At 35.6% G+C, this 19,259-nt stretch overlaps 5 protein-coding genes across 5 annotated transcripts; all 5 read left to right on the forward strand.

The window, feature by feature from the left end:
• Positions 1–1,404: 1,404 nt before the first annotated feature.
• Positions 1,405–2,343, forward strand: LOC113170991 (olfactory receptor 6N1-like). Its single transcript, XM_026373342.1, has one exon. The coding sequence runs from the start codon at positions 1,405–1,407 to the stop codon at positions 2,341–2,343; it is 939 nt and encodes a 312-aa protein (XP_026229127.1).
• Positions 2,344–5,575: 3,232 nt separating this feature from the next.
• LOC113171019 (olfactory receptor 1500-like) lies at positions 5,576–6,523 on the forward strand. Its single transcript, XM_026373380.1, has one exon. The coding sequence runs from the start codon at positions 5,576–5,578 to the stop codon at positions 6,521–6,523; it is 948 nt and encodes a 315-aa protein (XP_026229165.1).
• Positions 6,524–11,052: 4,529 nt separating this feature from the next.
• LOC113171027 (olfactory receptor 10G4-like) lies at positions 11,053–11,979 on the forward strand. The gene has a single exon (XM_026373392.1). The coding sequence runs from the start codon at positions 11,053–11,055 to the stop codon at positions 11,977–11,979; it is 927 nt and encodes a 308-aa protein (XP_026229177.1).
• Positions 11,980–14,103: 2,124 nt separating this feature from the next.
• LOC113171033 (olfactory receptor 10G4-like) lies at positions 14,104–15,030 on the forward strand. The gene has a single exon (XM_026373404.1). It carries the CDS (start codon positions 14,104–14,106, stop codon positions 15,028–15,030), a length of 927 nt encoding a protein of 308 aa, XP_026229189.1.
• Positions 15,031–16,975: 1,945 nt separating this feature from the next.
• Positions 16,976–17,890, forward strand: LOC113171041 (olfactory receptor 4D11-like; the record flags this gene model as incomplete). The annotated part of the gene is made up of 1 exon (XM_026373414.2): positions 16,976–17,890. A coding segment is annotated over exon 1 (915 nt), but the record flags the coding sequence as incomplete, so codon positions are not given.
• Positions 17,891–19,259: the final 1,369 nt, after the last annotated feature.

The raw sequence follows: 19,259 nt of genomic DNA on the forward strand, positions 1-19,259 counted from the left end.
GCCTTGAGTCGAGACTAGTGCATCACCCAATGTAAGCTTCTGGCTACGATACATTAAACATCCTGAAAGCCAAGCATAGTTCTCCTAAAGGGGCAACTTTGAACACTACAATGGCTTGGTGTACTGGAGGTGGCAGACCCTTGGGCATCGAAATGACCTCCTGCAGCTGTTGGTGCCCAATGCACTCTGACCCCTAGGTTCTCCAGATAGTAAATGGCCTAGTGGATGCAGGGCATTATGGGATTGCTAAATACCTCCATTGCCTCAGAAAGCGATTCTACCTGCCTGGCTGTTGGGAAGATGTGGAGCTGCACATGCACTGCTGTGACTTCTGCCCCACACAGAAGGGTCCAACCTAGCACTCGAGAAGTTGGGGGAGAAGATGTTTACCTACTTTGCAGTCCCCGCTGAGCTCCATAGTGACCAGAGGCAAAACCTCCCAGGTCTTCATTGAGGTCTGCTTGTGGCTGGAGATGAACAAGGCGAGAACAACACCACTCCATCTACAGAGTGACAGTCTGGTAGAGCACTTTAGTTGCATCCTCGCAATGCAACTTGCCATCCTTACCAGCCAACACCAGCGTGACTGGGACACCACCTGTCCCAGTTCCTTTGGTCCTATCACACTGCTGTGTTTTTTTGTTTGTTTGTTTGTTTGTTTGTTTTTGTTGTTTTGTTGTTGTTTTTTTATTTACACTTATAACTCACTCTAATAAGTGCATTTACATTATGTAATTGGTAAATTTGCATATGTTGAGTTTATGTTAGCAGGACCATGCTCAGCACACAGTATAATCAAAGTCTATTAAATATATATATATATTTATAAATACTTTTCTCTAAGTTATTACTAGCAAGTGCATTACATACATCTCACAGCTTCAAGCTAATGTCTACAACAAAAATGACCTTAAATTAAATTGAAATAATAGTAATAAAAAGAATATATAGTAAATAACTGCAAATAACCTTTGATATAATAATATATTTGAACCAACAAGCTCATTGTTTCTTGGTTTCTTTATTCACCTCAGACTTGTGTTTAACAATTTGTTGTTGACATTCACATATGCTGATAGCATAGCCAGCACATATAGGATTTATGAGTTAAGACTTTGTGGTGTTAGGTCTGACATTCAATGTGATTGGACAATGGGCCTGTCCAATAGAATTGAATGTTCTGGTGATTCTTATAACTCACCACAACTGTCTTGTAAACTCCATTGTTGTTGTAGTGAAAGCTGTTTGACAGAGCTCAGTTAGAGTTGTTTTTGTAAAACTGGTTTACAGTATATTGCACAATATACTGATGTTAGAAGGGTTTTTAGTACTTCTAGTATTACTAGTCCTACTACTGCTACTAGCTTTTCTACTTCTTGCAGTTTTTAACCTTGATATTTAAAAATGCTTTGGCTGAATGCTTCAATCAAAGTGAAAGAATTTATCATAGGTGGGTTTGACACAGTCAAAGGTCCTATGATACTTGGTGTGGTTATGTTGCTTGTCTATGTTGTAGCTGTTTTAGCCAATATGTTAAACATGCTCATAATTATTTTCAACAAGAAATTACACAAACCAATGTATCTTCTCATTTGTAACCTTGCTGTTGTTGATCTACTGTACACCTCTAGTGTCAGTCCCACAATGATTGGGGTTCTGGTTACTGGTGTTAAGACTATATCCTATTTGCCATGTTTAATACAAATGTTTGTTTTCCAGTTAGGATGGGTGATGGAGATGTTTGCTTTAGCGGTTATGGCATTTGATCGACTGATTGCTATTAGTTGTCCTTTTCATTATCACAGTTATTTAACAAACACACGTATGCTTGTTCTTACATATATCCTGTGGCTTGTTGCCTGTACTTTTGTAGTTGTTCTTCCTGCAACTGTGATTCCTCTCCCTTACTGTTACTCAGTGTTGAAGTACACTTTCTGTGAATATGCTGCTGTAATACGAACCACCTGTGTTGACCCCAACTACTATTTCAACATTGCTGCAGTCATTATATTTTTTATTTTATTTTTCACTTTCGGTTTCATTTGCCTGTCTTATATTGGGATCATATATTTTGTTAAATTATCCTCAAATAATGAGAAAAAGAAAATTGGCAGCACTTGTTTGAGCCACTTGATTGTGGTAATATGTTATTACTTTCCAGTATTTATTCTTGTTGTCTTAACAAGATTAGGTGTGGTCCTAACTCTTGAGGCACGTAATGGCTTAAATATCGGGTCCATCCTCTGCCCATCACTTGTAAATCCTTTTGTGTACTGTCTTAGAACAAAAGAAATTAAATACAAGATTATTAAGATGTGCAAAAAAGTTGAGACATCTCAATAGATCCTTGTGAAGTGTTAGTGTATCCTTGTGGAAGTATTATGCAAAAATACTCAACCATGCATTTTTCAAACTGTTTATCATGTCCAGAGTTCAGGCACAGTAAGGGACAGGTGACTATTTTAGCTGGGTGTTGGGTAGTTTGGGTAGGTCAGCAATCTAAGAAAATACATTTTTATTTAGATTTCTCTTTTCTTTTATGTGTTGGGGCTGTGGGATGTTAGTCTATGTACAAAAGTTTAAAGAGAACATCCTGTATTAAGTAATCTATTAAGTAATCTTTCTTTTTTTCTCTATACTTTATTTAAACACATGCTTTACAGTACATACTACAAACCTGTGTGTTTACCTACATGAGTTACTGCCTTTCCTTTTCATGTAACACTGTATTGTTATACCATTATTCTAGGTGTTCATATAATACATATGTCTAAAAGGTTAAAATGTTAAAAAGCATGAACAACAACTGACATTTAATCCTGTTTAGGTGAAATTAACTAATTAATCAATCCAAGGTTCATTTTATAATAATAATTTTAGAATGTTTTAAAACAAGCTGGTAGCTCCAGTTTTTCAAATGAGGGGATTTAATCATTTTCTTTGTCATATATAAGAAAAACTTTGAGTTTTGGTTTGGTGACAAACAATTACCTGATTCACTGCAAATATACATAACTGGCAGATGAATTAATATAAATTAAAAATACTTTTTAGTTGCAGCTTTTCATACATGTTTCTTAAACTACTCCATTGTGCAATAATAATCAGTAATAATTATTAAAATGAAGAATTGCTGACTTTAAAGTAAATCTTTATTCAAAACTTCATTATCTGTGAGATCAAGTTCAATATTTAGTTTCCCATATTTATTCTTGCTACCTTGACTAGGTTTGGTGTGGTATTATCTCTTGAGGCATGTAATGGCTTAATGATCGGGTCTGTCCTCGACCCATCTCTAGTAAATCCTTTTGTGTATTGTCTTAGAACAAAAGAAATTAAAAATAAGATCCTAAAAATGTTCAAAAACATTGAGACATCTCAGTAGATATTCATATCCTGTATTTTCTTTATGTATTATGCTAAAATGTAATAATATATATGCATTATACAAACTGTTTCGTGTCCAGAGTTATAAGGAAGAGGAGCTTATTTTAACTGGCTGAAACAAACCAGGCTCAATATTATTCAACTGCAGCACACAAACCAGGGTTTCCAACTACCTCTTGTCATTCAACTGTGAGAGAAAACTGCAGGGCTTGAAGGAAACATATCCAGACTCGAGGCAAATACAAATTCCACACATGGCTTTATTCCACACATACTGAATTCTATATTGTTTCTTCGGTTTCTCAAGTGCTGGCCAGTATACAATACAAATTGCAATGTCAACAAATGTTATTTTGATATTATTTTTGTAGGTGTTCATAATTAAATTAAAAAAGTTTTCTTTTAAGTCAGATTACAACAACAAATTTTGATATGTAAGATATGAAACTGTCAATTAATCATCATCAGATCATCCCAACAAATACAACAAATTAATATGCATCATAAGACCATAGCAGCCATAGTAAATAGTCATACCAAATAATGAAAACCAAACTATCAGATAATAAATATCCATCTTTAATGAGAAAAAGACCAGCACTTAAAAAATACAATGAAAAAAAACGACAACAATAAAATCCTTACCCAATGTGGTGGTTTGTTGTTTATAGTGGCTTGTACTCCTGATGTTGAGGTGTCCTTGGAAGGACGAAACATTGTGCAGCTGTGTCAAGAGCAGTCGTATAAAAAAGTTAACACAGTTAGTTAGCATGTTAAACACAGATGGGTCTAACAGAGTTCTTGTTTTTTACACAATAATTGCTGACAGTTCGCTTTGCATTGCCTTATGTGAACAAAAATCTCACCTATCCCTTAAGCTGTGCGCACTGTTTGTAACCAAAATACACAGACATACAAGTCAGTAAGTGTTGTAGCCGGAAGTAAATTAAGAAGCCTAACAGAGACTTGTCTCTGTTTTTGCTTGTTCTCCCTCTCACTAAAATAACCAGTGTCTGTCACAATTCAGCCCTTCAGGTCTCGTTTGATCTGTTTTTCCTTCCTGTTCATACTTTTATTTTTACAACTTTAGTAAGTTATAAGTGCAACATTTCTATTGTTGTTTTTAAGGCTTTAAGTGCAGAGAAAGATTGGATTTTAGATTTAGAGTTCTGTTTTCAGCAGGTTTTTGGAAAGTTGAGAGTGAGGCAGCTGAGTGTGCAGAGATGGGTAGGTTGTTTCACAACCACAGAGCTGAAATATTTTTGCCTGGGATCTTTTGATGTGAGGTGGGGGCACCACAAGATGTTGTTTACTTGCAGAGCACATTGGGTGGCAGGGATTGTAGACCTGGATGAAGGAGTTTAGGTAGGCAGGTGCTCTTAAGTTGATCGCTTTCTAGACAACAGTCAGCTTTAAACCTGAAGAGGGCAGCTACAGGAAGCCAGTGCATAGATCTGAAAAGTGGTGTAATGTGTGTCCTTCTTGGTTGATCAAAAATGAGACGTGCTGCTGCATTTTGGATCATCTGGAGGGGTTTAATGGTACATGCTGGTAACCATGTCAGTAATACATCGCAGTAGTCAAGCAAATATATGACAAGAGCCTCCACAATGAGTTGTGTTGGATAGTCTGAAAGTTAATATTTCATTAACACCAAAGCAGCTGAAAAGTCTCTTCTACTTAACTGACCAGATCAATATTTCGGAAGTTTAACACAGTCAGCTGCTGGAAGACTTCTTACTTAGGATTCCAATAAGTGGTTTGAACTAACTAACTCCTAACTCCCAATCGCTGTCAGCATTCAACGGGATTGGACAATGGCCTTGTCCAATAACATTTAATGTTCCGCTGAGTCTTATAACACAATGCCCTACAAGCTCTCAGGTAAATTCTATTAGAGAAATCCATTGTACAGAAAGCTGTTGTACTGAGCTTGTTTACTATTATTTTGTCAATTCTGGAAATGGTTATTATTTATTATTTGTGGATCTTTCCTGGTTGTGGTTCCTTTTCTTTCTGTCTGTTTTGAGAAAAATGGTAATGAGGCAAAACAATTTCCCTCTGGGATCAATAAAGTTTTTTGAATCTTGAATCTTGAATCTTGAATTTAAACGATATTAAATGAAATTGCACATTAAATTTTCTATATCAAGTGTTTTGCCTTTTTCATTTGAATATTTTGCTAATTATGCTTTCACACAATGCGTCGACTATAGTTACAGAATTTATTGTAGGTGGTTTTGACACAACCAGTAGCCCTATCCTAGTTGGTGTGGTTATATTGACTGTCTACATTGTAGCTGTTCTAGCCAATCTAGTAAACATCCTCATTATTATTAATGACAAGAAATTGCACAAACCAATGTATCTTCTGATTTGTAACCTTGCTGTTGTTGATCTACTGTACTCCTCTAGTGTCAGTCCAACCATGATTAGAGTTCTGGTTACTGGTGTTAAAAAGATATCCTATTTGCCATGTTTAATTCAAATGTTTGTTTTTAATTTAGCAGAGGTGATGGAGATGTTTGCTTTGTCTATTATGGCATTTGATCGACTGATTGCTATTAGTTGTCCTTTTCAGTATCACAGTTATTTAACAAACTCACGTACTCTTGTCCTGACATATATTCTGTGGGTTGTTGCCTGTGGGTCGGTGGCTTTTTTTCTTGCAACAGTGATTTCTCTCCCTCACTGTTACTCAGTGTTGAAGTATGCTTTCTGTGACTATGCTGCTGTAATACGAACCACTTGTGTCGACCTAAACTACTATTTCAATATGGTTGCAATCATTGTTTTTTTTCTTCTGTTTTTTACTTTCAGCTCTATTTGCCTGTCCTATATTGGAATCATATATTTTGTGAAGTTATCCTCTAAAAATGACAAAATGAAAATTGGCAGCACTTGTTCGAGCCACTTGATTGTGGTAACATGTTATTACTTTCCAACTTTTATCCTTTTTATTTTGACAAGGTTGGGTGTGGTATTAACTCTTGAAGAACGTAATGGCCTAATTATAGGGTCCATCCTTGGTCCATCTCTAATAAATCCTTTTGTGTACTGTCTTAGAACAAAAGAAATTAATTGTAAGATCTTGATGATGTCCAAAAGATTCAAAGCACAAATAACTTGGTCCTGAAAATGTAGAGGGAATATGTATATTTAGCTGCAATTATTGATTAATTGTTCAATCCAGGATTAACCAGAGACTACTTTAATACAAATACAATAATCTTCAGTTGCAGCTTTACATAGGATACATGCATAGTGTGTCTCTGAGACAATAGTCGTGGCAAAAATATAGCATAGAATTGAACAAGAATCTATGACTTCAAAGTTGTTCTTTATTCAGGCTCATTAAGTACGTGTGTACACTAGCAGGATATTTTCACTGAAGCTGAAATGTCAATTTGAACTCTTAAAGTGAAGTTTGCTATTGAACATTAACATCTAAGCATATGTATATGTATTTTAATTTTAAAACATTTGCAAGAAATTCAAAAATATGGTTTGACTTTCATATCAAGGTATGTTAAATATTACCATATAGATATACATCAGTGCAGATCTGTGCACAGTGAATAAAAATTAAAGGGATACAAATATATCCTGACATTTTCATCTTTTACTTAATGAACTTTATTTGAAAGAGAACATAGATCGGTAAATATACAGGTAAATACTTTTAATTTAACTGATAATTGAACATCAACTTTTGAACATAATTTCACCTAAATTTAGCAATCAAGGACAGCTATGTTGCCCAGATTGGGGTCACCTCGGCCCCCCCTTGGAACAAAGCCTGCCTGGGGATGAGCCTGGTGTCCAGGTGCTCAAGTGCCTGGACACTTGAGTCGACACATGACAGTGACACCTGGAGGCGTTTGGGAGCAACGACCTCCCTGATCACAATCCTAGTGGGGGTTTGTTATTGGACTTCTGTGCTAGTCAAAGCTTTTCTTTAGCAAATACCTTATTCAAGCATAACGGTGTCCACCAGTGCACGTGAATCCAGGACAACCTAGGTTGGAGATTGATGATTAACTTGATGATTAACGTGATCATGTCATCAGACCTCTGGCCATATGTCTTGGACACTTGGGAGGGAGAGGGGCTGAGCTGTCAACAAATCCCTACCTGGTGGTGAGCTGGATCCAGTGGCACAAGAGAAAGACATAAAAGCACTGTAAGGGTCTGTTGGGGACATCTGGTGGAACCCTCTGTCATCCTATCAGGCCTGGTTGGCTTGTGGGACTAATGAGCCAGCTGAAGAACACAAGTAGGCCTCGGAGGAGAACCAGTATCAGTCAGCCTTGACTTTCTTAGAGTTCACTCAACTCATTAAATTGAGTTGATAAAATACGAATCTAATTAGAATTTCAGTAGATTTCTCAGCATGCATTTATCAAATTAATGCTCTGAATATACTGTTCTTTTTAAGTATTTAAAGAAGTCATCGCACCATGATAGAGGTTGGAGAAGCCAGCATACTATGTTAGATGCAGTAGGTTGTTGTAATCTAATGATACTTATTGACAGGGCGTCTTTTATCTCACCTACATCAACTGAACCTTTTGTCCACAGAGTATCAGGTATGGAAACTAATACTGTCCCCTTTTTAATGGTTAACAAAATGTTTGTGTCATTTAATAATTCCTGTTCTAATCATATACACTGCCTTTTTAACTGTTGACACCCAGGTAAATTATTGATCACACATTTGCATTTTGGGTCTAATTTATTTATCATATTAATTAATATCAAGTTCCAACTTTATTTATCTTATATTTTTATAAAATAAGTATTATTTTCTCCCCTCAACAGCCAAGTCGTCCCCGACTGTTTGTTTTCTCTTGCGCAAGGCAGCATGCACTCCTCAGTATCTAACATATACAGTTCATTTTATGGATTTCAAATAGGAAGGAGATGTTTTTCTGTTTGTAACTAACGACATTTGATACGCTGTGTTCCGACATGGTTGTTTAATATTTGAGAAGCTACTCACTGCATCAGTTTGGGTTAAATAACTTGTTGCCAGCTGAAAAATAATCAATGCACTTAATTGTAGTAACTTGCTATTACTTTCCAATATTTATACTTGCTACCTTGACCAGGTTTGGTGTGGTATTATCTCTTGAGGCACGTAATGGCTTAATGATCGGGTCTGTCCTCGGCCCATCTATAGTAAATCCTTTTGTGTACTGTCTTAGAACAAAAGAAATTAAAAATAAGATCCTAAAGATGTTTAAATACACTGAGACATCTCAGTAGATATTCATATCCTGTATTTGCTTTTTCGTGTACATTTTTATTTAAGTATTATCCTAAAATGTTATAATATTTCTATACATATAATATATGCATTATCCAAACTGTTTATCATTTCCAGAGTTGTAAGGAAGAGGAGTCTATTTTAGCTGGCTGAGAAGCAACACAAGCTTAATACTGCTCAGCTGCAGCGACCAAACCAGAGTTTCCAACTGTTTCTTGTCTTTCAACTGTGATAGAAAACTGCATGTCTTTGGTTTTGTGCTGGCCAGTATGCAGTACACATTGCATACTTACCACTTATTAAACTGTTTGTTTTTGTATTGTTAATGTCAACAAATTGTATTTTAATATTACTCTTGTGGGTGTTCACAAAACAAGATATATATAATGTGTGTTAAAAAAAAAAATCCCTGAAATTGGGTCCTGATATTGTAGATGTAGGTGAGATGCAAATATCAATTTACTCTGACATTTAATGGAAAAAATTATCATTAGGTTAATGGCAAAACACTAAATCATTATGCATTTTGATTTATAGTAAATGTTTATTTTATGTTAGACTACAGTAACAGATTGTCATATCTAAGATATGAAAATGACACTCAAACTCATAAATTAACAAATCATCCCAAGAAATGAATATGCATCATAAGACAATGACCACTAGTCATACCAAATAATGACAACCAGACTATCAGATAATAAATATCCATGTCTAATGAGAACAAGACCAGCACTTAATAAATACAATGAATGAAAAAGCACAACAATAAAATCAGTACCCAATGTGGTGGAACTACAGACACTGAAACCCTGTGGTAGTTTTTCTTGTTAACCCTGATTCAATCAAGGTAAATATAGATTTTTGCACGTAACCATGCTGTACTCTCACTCTCAAACATTGTGCAGCCCTGAACAGGATTCTTGTTTTTTTATCTGACTATAGGGGATAAGAGGGGTTGGCTATTAAATCCTCCCCTTCTATTGTTTCACCTAATGAGTCTAATCAAGCCAGGGTTGAAGTGAAACCAAACCTGGAGCATAAATTTGTGTCTCTAGCCAGCAATCGTCAGGATGATGAAGCTATTTGGATGAGTAGTGAAACATTTCGACCTAACAAGAAGGAAGTCCAGTTGCCATGTCAACTTCCAGATAACTTCGCCTAGATGACTGAGAATCTACACCGACATTGTAAATGAAGATTACTGAGCTGGTCCCAGAAACAGCCATGCAGCCCAGGCCATAACATTACCTCCGCTTGTATGTTCGGATCATGAACAGATCCTTTCTTTCTCCAAACTTTAGCCTTTTTATCACTTTCATTGAGGTTCATGTTTGTCTCATCAGTCAATAAAATTTTTTGTTCACCCATCGACAGCTCACTGGTTTTCATGTTGGTTACACCTCTTAACAAAACACATTCGTTAGTCACATTTCCCAATACCTTTGCTGACATGAAAAATTGGGGGGTTCAAACTAAATGTACTATCTTCTATGTTGTGAATTGGTTCCAGACGTAAACAACTAAAAATGGAAAGCTGAAATGTTGATCTTTTGTCTCATATTCATCTTTTGACGTGAAACCCAAATATTTTCAGTCTAAAACAAAAATTAAGGAACTGGCCTCACTTTACTCCAATACTTCTGGAGGGGTTTGTATTCTGATATGGAGAAGGCATGTCCCAAATAAGGCTATGGTGTCTTAGGATATTTCCTCCCAGATCTGGACCAGGACCCCTGGACAGTCTGAGGTGCAAGCTGGTGGTGTCGAATGGACTGAAACGTAATGTCCCAGAGGTGTTCTATTGGATCAGACAAGTGTGGAGGGTAGTCAGTGGTATTAATTCCTCAAGCCTCCAAGAACCGCCAATTCCAGTGTTCTATGACAAACGCCAGTCAAGCTGCATGGTTCCAGACAGTGAGCACAGGGCCCATGAGAGGACGACTCTTGTGAATTTTAACTTGATGCTATACTCTGATTAAAAAGTGTTGATTTTGTTTTAGCAGTGTACATGAAGTCAAATTAATCTTGATTTTACCAAAATCCAAGTCATTCACCGCTCAAATGGATGCTTGAGCTGAAAGAAGGTAGGATAACACAGTCAGCTACTAGAAGACTTCTTACTGGCTAACTAACTTCTAGGCCAAATCAATCACTGTCAACATTCAATGTGATTGGGTAATGCCCTTGTCCAATAACATTTAATGTTTTGTTGAGTCTTATAGCACAATGTCCTACAAGTTGTCAGATAAATTCTATAGTTGTAGAGAGAGCTGTTTTACTGAGCTACTCTTCTATCGTTTTGAAATGTATGGAAATTGCTATTTTTTAAAATATATTGAATGAATGAAATTTTGCTATAAATGTTTTCTATGTCAGCTGTTAGTTTCTTAAATATGCTTTTATACAACGCTTCAAGTGTAGTAACAGAATTTATTGTAGGTGGTTTTGACACAACCAATAGTCCTATTGTAGTTGGAGTGATTATTCTGATTGTCTATATTGTAGCTGTTATAGCCAATCTAGTAAACATTCTCTTCATTATTTATGACAAGAGATTACACAAACCAATGTATTATCTGATTTGTAACCTTGCTGTTGTTGATATCCTCTTCACCTCCAGTACCAGTCCAACTATGATTGGAGTTCTCGTTGCGAGTGTTAAAACTATATCCTATGTCCCGTGCTTAATTCAAATGTTTGCTTTCAATCTGGGATGGGTGATGGAGATGTTTGCCTTAGCAGTTATGGCATTTGATCGACTGATTGCTATTAGTCGTCCTTTTCATTATCACAGTTATTTAACAAATGCACGTACTCTTGTCCTGACATATATCCTGTGGATTGTTGCCTGTGGTCTTGCAGCCATTTTTCCTGTAACTGTGATTCCTCTCCCTCATTGCTATACTGTGCTGAAGTATGCTTTCTGTGACTATCCTGCCATAATACGAACCACCTGTGTTGACCCAAACTACTATTTCAATATTGCTGTAGTCATAATATTTTTTCTTGTATTTTTCACCTTTGGTTTTATTTGCCTGTCCTACATTGGGATCATATATTTTGTGAAATTATCATCAAATAATGACAAAATGAAAATGGGCAGCACTTGTTTGAGTCACTTGATTGTGGTAACATGTTATTACTTTCCAATATTCATCCATTCCATCTTGACCAGGTTAGGTGTGGTTTTAACTCTTGAAGCGCGTAACGGCTTAATGATCGGGTCCATCCTCGGCCCATCTCTAATAAATCCTTTTGTGTACTGTCTTAGAACAAAAGAAATCAAATATAAGATCATTATGATGTTCAAAAAAGTTTAGACATCTTAGAAAAGTCAAAAGATGCTAAATATTTATTTATGCATTTACATCTACTCTATTTATTCTGTCAAGTTTTAGGGCGGAGAGGGCTATTTGATTGTCTGAGAGTAGTAACCATGCAAATGGTTTAGGTTTTTTTAAGCTGGGCTCATTAGAATTTTAGGTCCTTGTATGCAATATAACATCCTGCTGAGGGTCTTACAAACCTCACCAGTCCCAAAATCAGAGTGTTTTAAAGATATTTTAAAAAGTGGAGACATCTCAGTAGAGTCTTATAAATTAAACTGAATTAGCTGTCTCATAAATGTTGTATCTAGCAGCTGGAAACACATTCATGTTGGTACTCACACACTGCACACGTAACACAGTTTCCAACTGCTGCTTGTCTCTCTACTGTGAGAGGAAACCGAAGGGCTCGAAGGAAACATGTCCATGGGAATATGTAAACTCCACACATGACTCTATATGAGTGGAGGAAAACATACTATATTTAACATGCTTTCTTTGTTGTTTCACATAGTGGCCAGAATACAGTAAAAGTTGTATTTTTACCATACTTGTCTGCTTATTGTTACTACAGAAACAATGTATTTTTATATTATTACTGTAGGTGTTCACAAAAGTATATAGAAAACATAAAAAAAAGCTACGAGGTGTGATCCTGATACCGTGAACAGAACCTGTTTACTGCAGTTAATCAGTTTGTCAATCACCCAAAAACTCTTTAGTTTGTACTTGTAGTCTTGAGTGTGGAGCTCTTCATGCCATCAATCGCCTGCTGTCTCAAGTCCGAGATCTGCTCCTCGTCACTAAGAGGTGCATCATAAATCCACGTAAACCTTATCTGACACTGTTGAATTTTCCTCCTTAACTCTAAAAAACCTTTAATATTAAAGCACACTATTAAATAACTTTTTATATTTTTACAATACATTATTTTATATTAAGTTGTTTTATGTTTATGTTTATTTAAGTAATTAATCATCACATCAAAAAATAAATAAAACTATAACTCCTAAATTAACAAATCATTCAAATATAACAAATAAATATGCCTCACAAAACAATGAATGTGGGCAGTCATAATAAATATACATGCCTATTAATTAAAACCAAACTATAAAATATAATTTTCCATGTCCAGTGAGAAAAAATAAACAATAAATGAAATACCACAACAACAAATGAATTACTGGATGCGCTAAAGATAACTTTAATAGCCATGATAAAAACTAACAGTGACATTACTTCACTGTGAAGGACTCCAACAAAGAAGTAGCACGCTGAAAAGAGGAAAACTGGCAGAAGAAGTCCAGCCGGACGCTGCACACCTGATGTGCAGAGCTCAGCACATCAAAAAAGTCATTAAAGCTTCAGGAATGTTGGAGTGTACGGTAACCACAAGTACTTTTACATTATTTGAGTATTTAATTGGATTCAGCTTTATACTATTACTTCTTTACAATTCAATACATTTTACTGCATTACATGTATTTGACAGCTGACTCATCAACATCTAACTTTTGTGACATGGAAATAGATAAGAAAAAAGGTTATCAGTATTAGGGTCATAAATTGTAAACTAGGTGCATGTATATGTTCAAATTGATGGAGAAAATGTCTAATTGACATTCACAGATGCTGATGACATAGTAAGCACAGGGCCCATGAGAGGACGACTCTCGTGAAGTTGTTGCTATACTCTGATTAAAAAGTGTTGATTTTTTTTAGCAGTGTACATGAAGTCAAATTAATCTTGATTTTACCAAAATCCAAGTCATTCACCGCTCAAATGGATGCTTGAGCCGAAAGAAGGTAGGATAACACAGTCAGCTACTAGAAGACTTCTTACTGGCTAACTAACTTCTAGGCCAAATCAATCACTGTCAACATCCAATGTGATTGGGTAATGCCCTTGTCCAATAACACTTAATGTTTTGTTGAGTCTTATAGCACAATGTCCTACAAGTTGTCAGATAAATTCTATAGTTGTAGAGAGAGCTGTTTTACTGAGCTACTCTGCTATCGTTTTGAAAAGTATGGCAATTCCTATTTTTTAAAATATATTGAATGAATGAAATTTTGCTATAAATGTTTTCTATGTCAGCTGTTAGTTTCTTAAATATGCTTTTATACAACGCTTCGAGTGTAGTAACAGAATTTATTGTAGGTGGTTTTGACACAACCAATAGTCCTATTGTAGTTGGAGTGATTATTCTGATTGTCTATATTGTAGCTGTTATAGCCAATCTAGTAAACATTCTCTTCATTATTTATGACAAGAGATTACACAAACCAATGTATTATCTGATTTGTAACCTTGCTGTTGTTGATATCCTCTTCACCTCCAGTACCAGTCCAACTATGATTGGAGTTCTCGTTGCGAGTGTTAAAACTATATCCTATGTCCCGTGCTTAATTCAAATGTTTGCTTTCAATCTGGGATGGGTGATGGAGATGTTTGCTCTATCAGTTATGGCATTTGATCGACTGATTGCTATTAGTCGTCCTTTTCATTATCACAGTTATTTAACAAATGCACGTACTCTTGTCCTGACATATATCCTGTGGATTGTTGCCTGTGGTGTTGCAGCCATTTTTCCTGTAACTGTGATTCCTCTCCCTCATTGCTATACTGTGCTGAAGTATGCTTTCTGTGACTATCCTGCCATAATAAGAACCACCTGTGTTGACCCAAACTACTATTTCAATATTGCTGTAGTCATAATATTTTTTCTTGTATTTTTCACCTTTGGTTTTATTTGCCTGTCCTACATTGGGATCATATATTTTGTGAAATTTTCATCAAATAATGACAAAATGAAAATGGGCAGCACTTGTTTGAGTCACTTGATTGTGGTAACATGTTATTACTTTCCAATATTCATTCTTTCCATCTTGACCAGGTTAGGTGTGGTTTTAACTCTTGAAGCGCGTAACGGCTTAATGATCGGGTCCATCCTCGGCCCATCTCTAATAAATCCTTTTGTGTACTGTCTTAGAACAAAAGAAATCAAATATAAGATCATTATGATGTTCAAAAAAGTTTAGACATCTTAGAAAAGTCAAAAGATCCCATATATTAACTATGCATTTACATCTACTTTATTTATTCTGTCAAGTTATAGGGCAGAGAGGGCTATTTGATTGTCTGAGAGTAGTAATCACACAAATGGTTTAGGTTTTAGGTCCTTGTATATCTGTCACAGTCACTCAGTTAGTAATCAGGGCACTTTCCAGTCCTTATTCCATGCAAAAATGCACTGTAATATCCTGCTGAGGGTCTTACAAACTTCACCAGATCCAAAATCAGAATGTTTTAAAGATATTTTAAAAAGTGGAGACATCTCAGTAGAGTCTTATAAATTAAACTGAATTAGCCGTCTCGTTAATTGTGTATTTTGCCGCTGGAAACACATTCATGTTGGTACTCACACATTGCGCATGTAACACAGTTTCCAACTGCTGCCCGTCTTTCTACTGTGAGAAGAAACCGAAGGGCTCGAAGGAAACATGTCCATGGGAATATGTAAACTCCACACATGACTTTATATGAGCGGAGGAAAACATACTATATTTAACATGCTTTCTTTGTTGTTTCACATAGTGGCCAGAATACAGTAAAAGTTGTAATTTTACCATACTTGTCTGCTTATTGTTACTACAGAAACATTGTATTTTTATATTATTACTGTAGGTGTTCACAAAAGTATATAGAAAACATTAAAAAAAGCTACGAGGTGTGATCCTGATACCGTGAACAGAACCTGTTTACTGCAGTTAATCAGTTTGTCAATCACCCAAAAACTCTTTAGTTCGTACTTGTAGTGTTAATGTTTGAGAGATGCATCATACCACCACATAAACCTTTTCTGACATTGGATTTTTCTCCTCATCTATAAAAAACCTTTAATATTAAATCACACTATTGAATGACTTTTTATATTTTTACATTGATATTTTATATGAAGTTAATTTAATTATTTTATGTTTTTTTATGTCAGTTTTCAGAAATGAATCATTACATCCAAAAAAATAAAACTATAACTCTTTAATTAGCAAATAATTCAAATATAATAAATAAATATGCCTCATAAAACAATGAATATTGGCAGTCATAATAAATATACATGGCTATTAATTAAAACCAAACTGTGTAATACAAGGTACAAATACAAATACAATGTCCAGTGAGAAAAAAAAACAATAAATGAAAAGCCAACAACTTAATTACTCGATGCCCTAATGATAACTTTAATAGCCATGGTAAAAACTAACAGTGAGATTACTTTACTGTGAAGGACTCCAACAGAGACATAGCACACTGAAAAGAGGAAAACTGCTGGAAGAAATACAACTAGATGCTGCCAAATCATGTTCATGGGTTTGGCTCAGCACATCAAAATATCGTAAAAACACCAGTAATGTTGGCGTATACAGTAACCAAATTACAGAACACAAGTGTGTGAAGTACTACTTCTACTTCTATACAAATCAATACATGTTACTGCATTACACGTGCTTACAGCTGATTTTTTGCATCAACATCTAACCTTTGTGACAAGGAAATGGACAAAGTATCAGTATTAGTCACAAATTGTAAACCAGCTGCATGTATATATGTTGATATTGATGGAGAAAATGTTTAATTGACATTCACAGATGCTGATGACATAACGAGCAAACATCCAATTTCAAATTTTACTCATTAAATTTAGCTATAGATACTAGTTCGAATTAGCTGGGATCAACGTGCAGTGCGATTGGACAATGGGCCTGTCCAATGAAACATTATGTATAGTGAGCGTTAAAACCCAACACCCTAAAAGCTGTCAGGTAAATTCAATTGTTGTTGCATTGAAAGTGGTTTGACTGAGCTCTGTTATTTTTGTACAATCTCACAGATGGATATGGTAAATATTATATTTAAAATAAATTGAATCATCTTTTGCTTTTGAAAAAGGACATTTGCCTTTCCTAACCTTGAGATTTTGCTATGTCATTACAGAATGATTCAATCCAAATAACAGAATTTATTATTGGTGGTTTGGACACAACCAAGAGTCCTTTTCTAGTTGGGATGGTTGTATTGATTATCTATGTTGTAGGTATTCTGGCAAATCTAGTAAACATTCTCGTCATTATTTATGACAAGAGATTACACAAACCAATGTATCTTCTCATTTGTAACCTTGCTGTTGTTGATATCATGTTCACTTCCAGTGCCAGTCCAACAATTATTAGGGTTCTAGTTGCGAGTGTTAAAACTATATCCTATGTGCCGTGCTTAATTCAAATGTTTGTATTCCAGTTAGGATGGGTGATGGAGATGTTTGCTTTAGCAGTTATGGCATTTGATCGACTGATTGCTGTTAGTCGTCCTTTTCATTATCACAGTTATTTAACAAACTCACGTACTCTTGTCCTGACATATATCCTGTGGATTGTTGCCTGTGGTTTTGTGACTATTTTTCCTGCAACAGTGATTCCTCTCCCTCACTGTTATACTGTGCTGAAGTATGCCTACTGTGACTATGCTGCTGTAATACGAACCACTTGTGTCGACCCAAACTACTATTTCAATATGGTTGCAATCATATTATTTTTTCTTTTGTTCTTCACTTTCGGTTTCATTTCCCTGTCCTATGTTGGGATCATATTTTTTGTGAAGTTATCCTCAAATAATGAGAAAAAGAAAATTGGCAGCACTTGTTTGAGCCACTTGATTGTAGTAACATGTTATTATTTTCCAGTTTTTGTTCTAGTTGTCTTGACCAGATTAGGTCTAGTCTTAACTCTTGAGGCACGTAATGGCTTAATGATCGGGTCCATCCTCGGCCCATCTCTTGTAAATCCTTTCGTGTACTGTCTTAGAACAAAAGAAATTAAAAACAGGATTTTCCAAATGTTTAAAAGTGTATCCTTCTCAAAATAAAAAGGCAGAATATATTAATCTATGTATTTTATCACACCACGACAGGAGCCTATTTTGATTGTTTGCGCTAAAATCCTGTATGTTAGAGGTTTCTTGATATCCCAAACCTAAATAAGTAAATCGATTTTTTTTTCTAAAGACATGTTTTTGTAGCCAATCAGAATTTCTGCTTGATTACTAAGTTTTGCAGCATTCTTGTTATTGTCCTTTTGACTCATGGTTTCATGCTACCTTGTATATTTGTAACTTTAAATTAAGCCTAACTTTTCAATCTAATTGTACTTTTGAATACTGTACTGTTGAAATGAAGTTTAGAGTTAGATGCCTAGAACAGCCAATAGAGCACTAATCTGGACTACAGCAGGCCAGTCAAACTAATGTACTCTGTGTTTACCAAGCCTTAATGTTGTGGCCCATGCTGTTACTGTCTTGCTGAAATATCCATTAAATTCCTGGTGATAGACAATTATTTGATGGTAGAATATGTCTCTCTTAAATCTCGATATACATCTTCATTTTGATGGTACCTTGGCATGGGCACTGAGGCACACACTAACCATCACAGATGTTGGCTTTTGCACTTTGAATGGTATTTTTTGTCTTTTGCACAAAGAGTCTGATCCATTTTTCTAAAATCAAGCTGAAACGTGGACTCATCTGACCACACAACTTATTTTTTGCTCCATCTGAAATAAGTTTGAGCCCAAAGAACAAGCAGCTGGCAGCTTTTTTGCTTCCTCCCTGCTTAAAGAGTTTCGCGACAACTGATTTTCATGAATAGGATTCGTAATTTTAATTGAATTCTTACTTTGGCTAATGTACAGCAACAAGTAGAAATGACAGATTTCCGTTTTCATATGATCATTGTGACTATATAAAGCCTTGAACATTTAAATAATGCACCAAAACTTGGCCAAAAAAAACAACTGGCTGCAGATCTCTTTGCATATTCTCCTTAATCCCTCAGATAAGTTACTGTTTACCCTCTACAACAAGTGACAGAATCCAGTTCAGAACCAGACCCAAAGAAGGGTCTATCCGGACCACATTCATTTGAAACATTACTTTGACATTGTGTTTTATCAGGTATTGAAGAGGATGGAGCTCCAGACTCTGTGTAGTTCTGAAGCTGAAGAACTACTGCAATATATGGACAGCAAATTAGTTTTATATTTAGTAGCATTAGTAGGGGAAAAAGTATAGAAACACACACACACACAGCTAAGGGAATGAAAAAGTGTCTAATCTCTAAGCTGAGGAAATAAAGGACAGGTTTTCCCAAAGTTATCTGAGCTGACTAAGTCTGCTGTCTGTTGTCAGGAATAGGTCAGGACTCTGCGGTGGT

Source organism: Anabas testudineus, chromosome 13 (genome assembly GCF_900324465.2).
Source record: "Anabas testudineus chromosome 13, fAnaTes1.2, whole genome shotgun sequence".
In the NCBI taxonomy this organism is placed as follows: domain Eukaryota; kingdom Metazoa; phylum Chordata; class Actinopteri; order Anabantiformes; family Anabantidae; genus Anabas; species Anabas testudineus.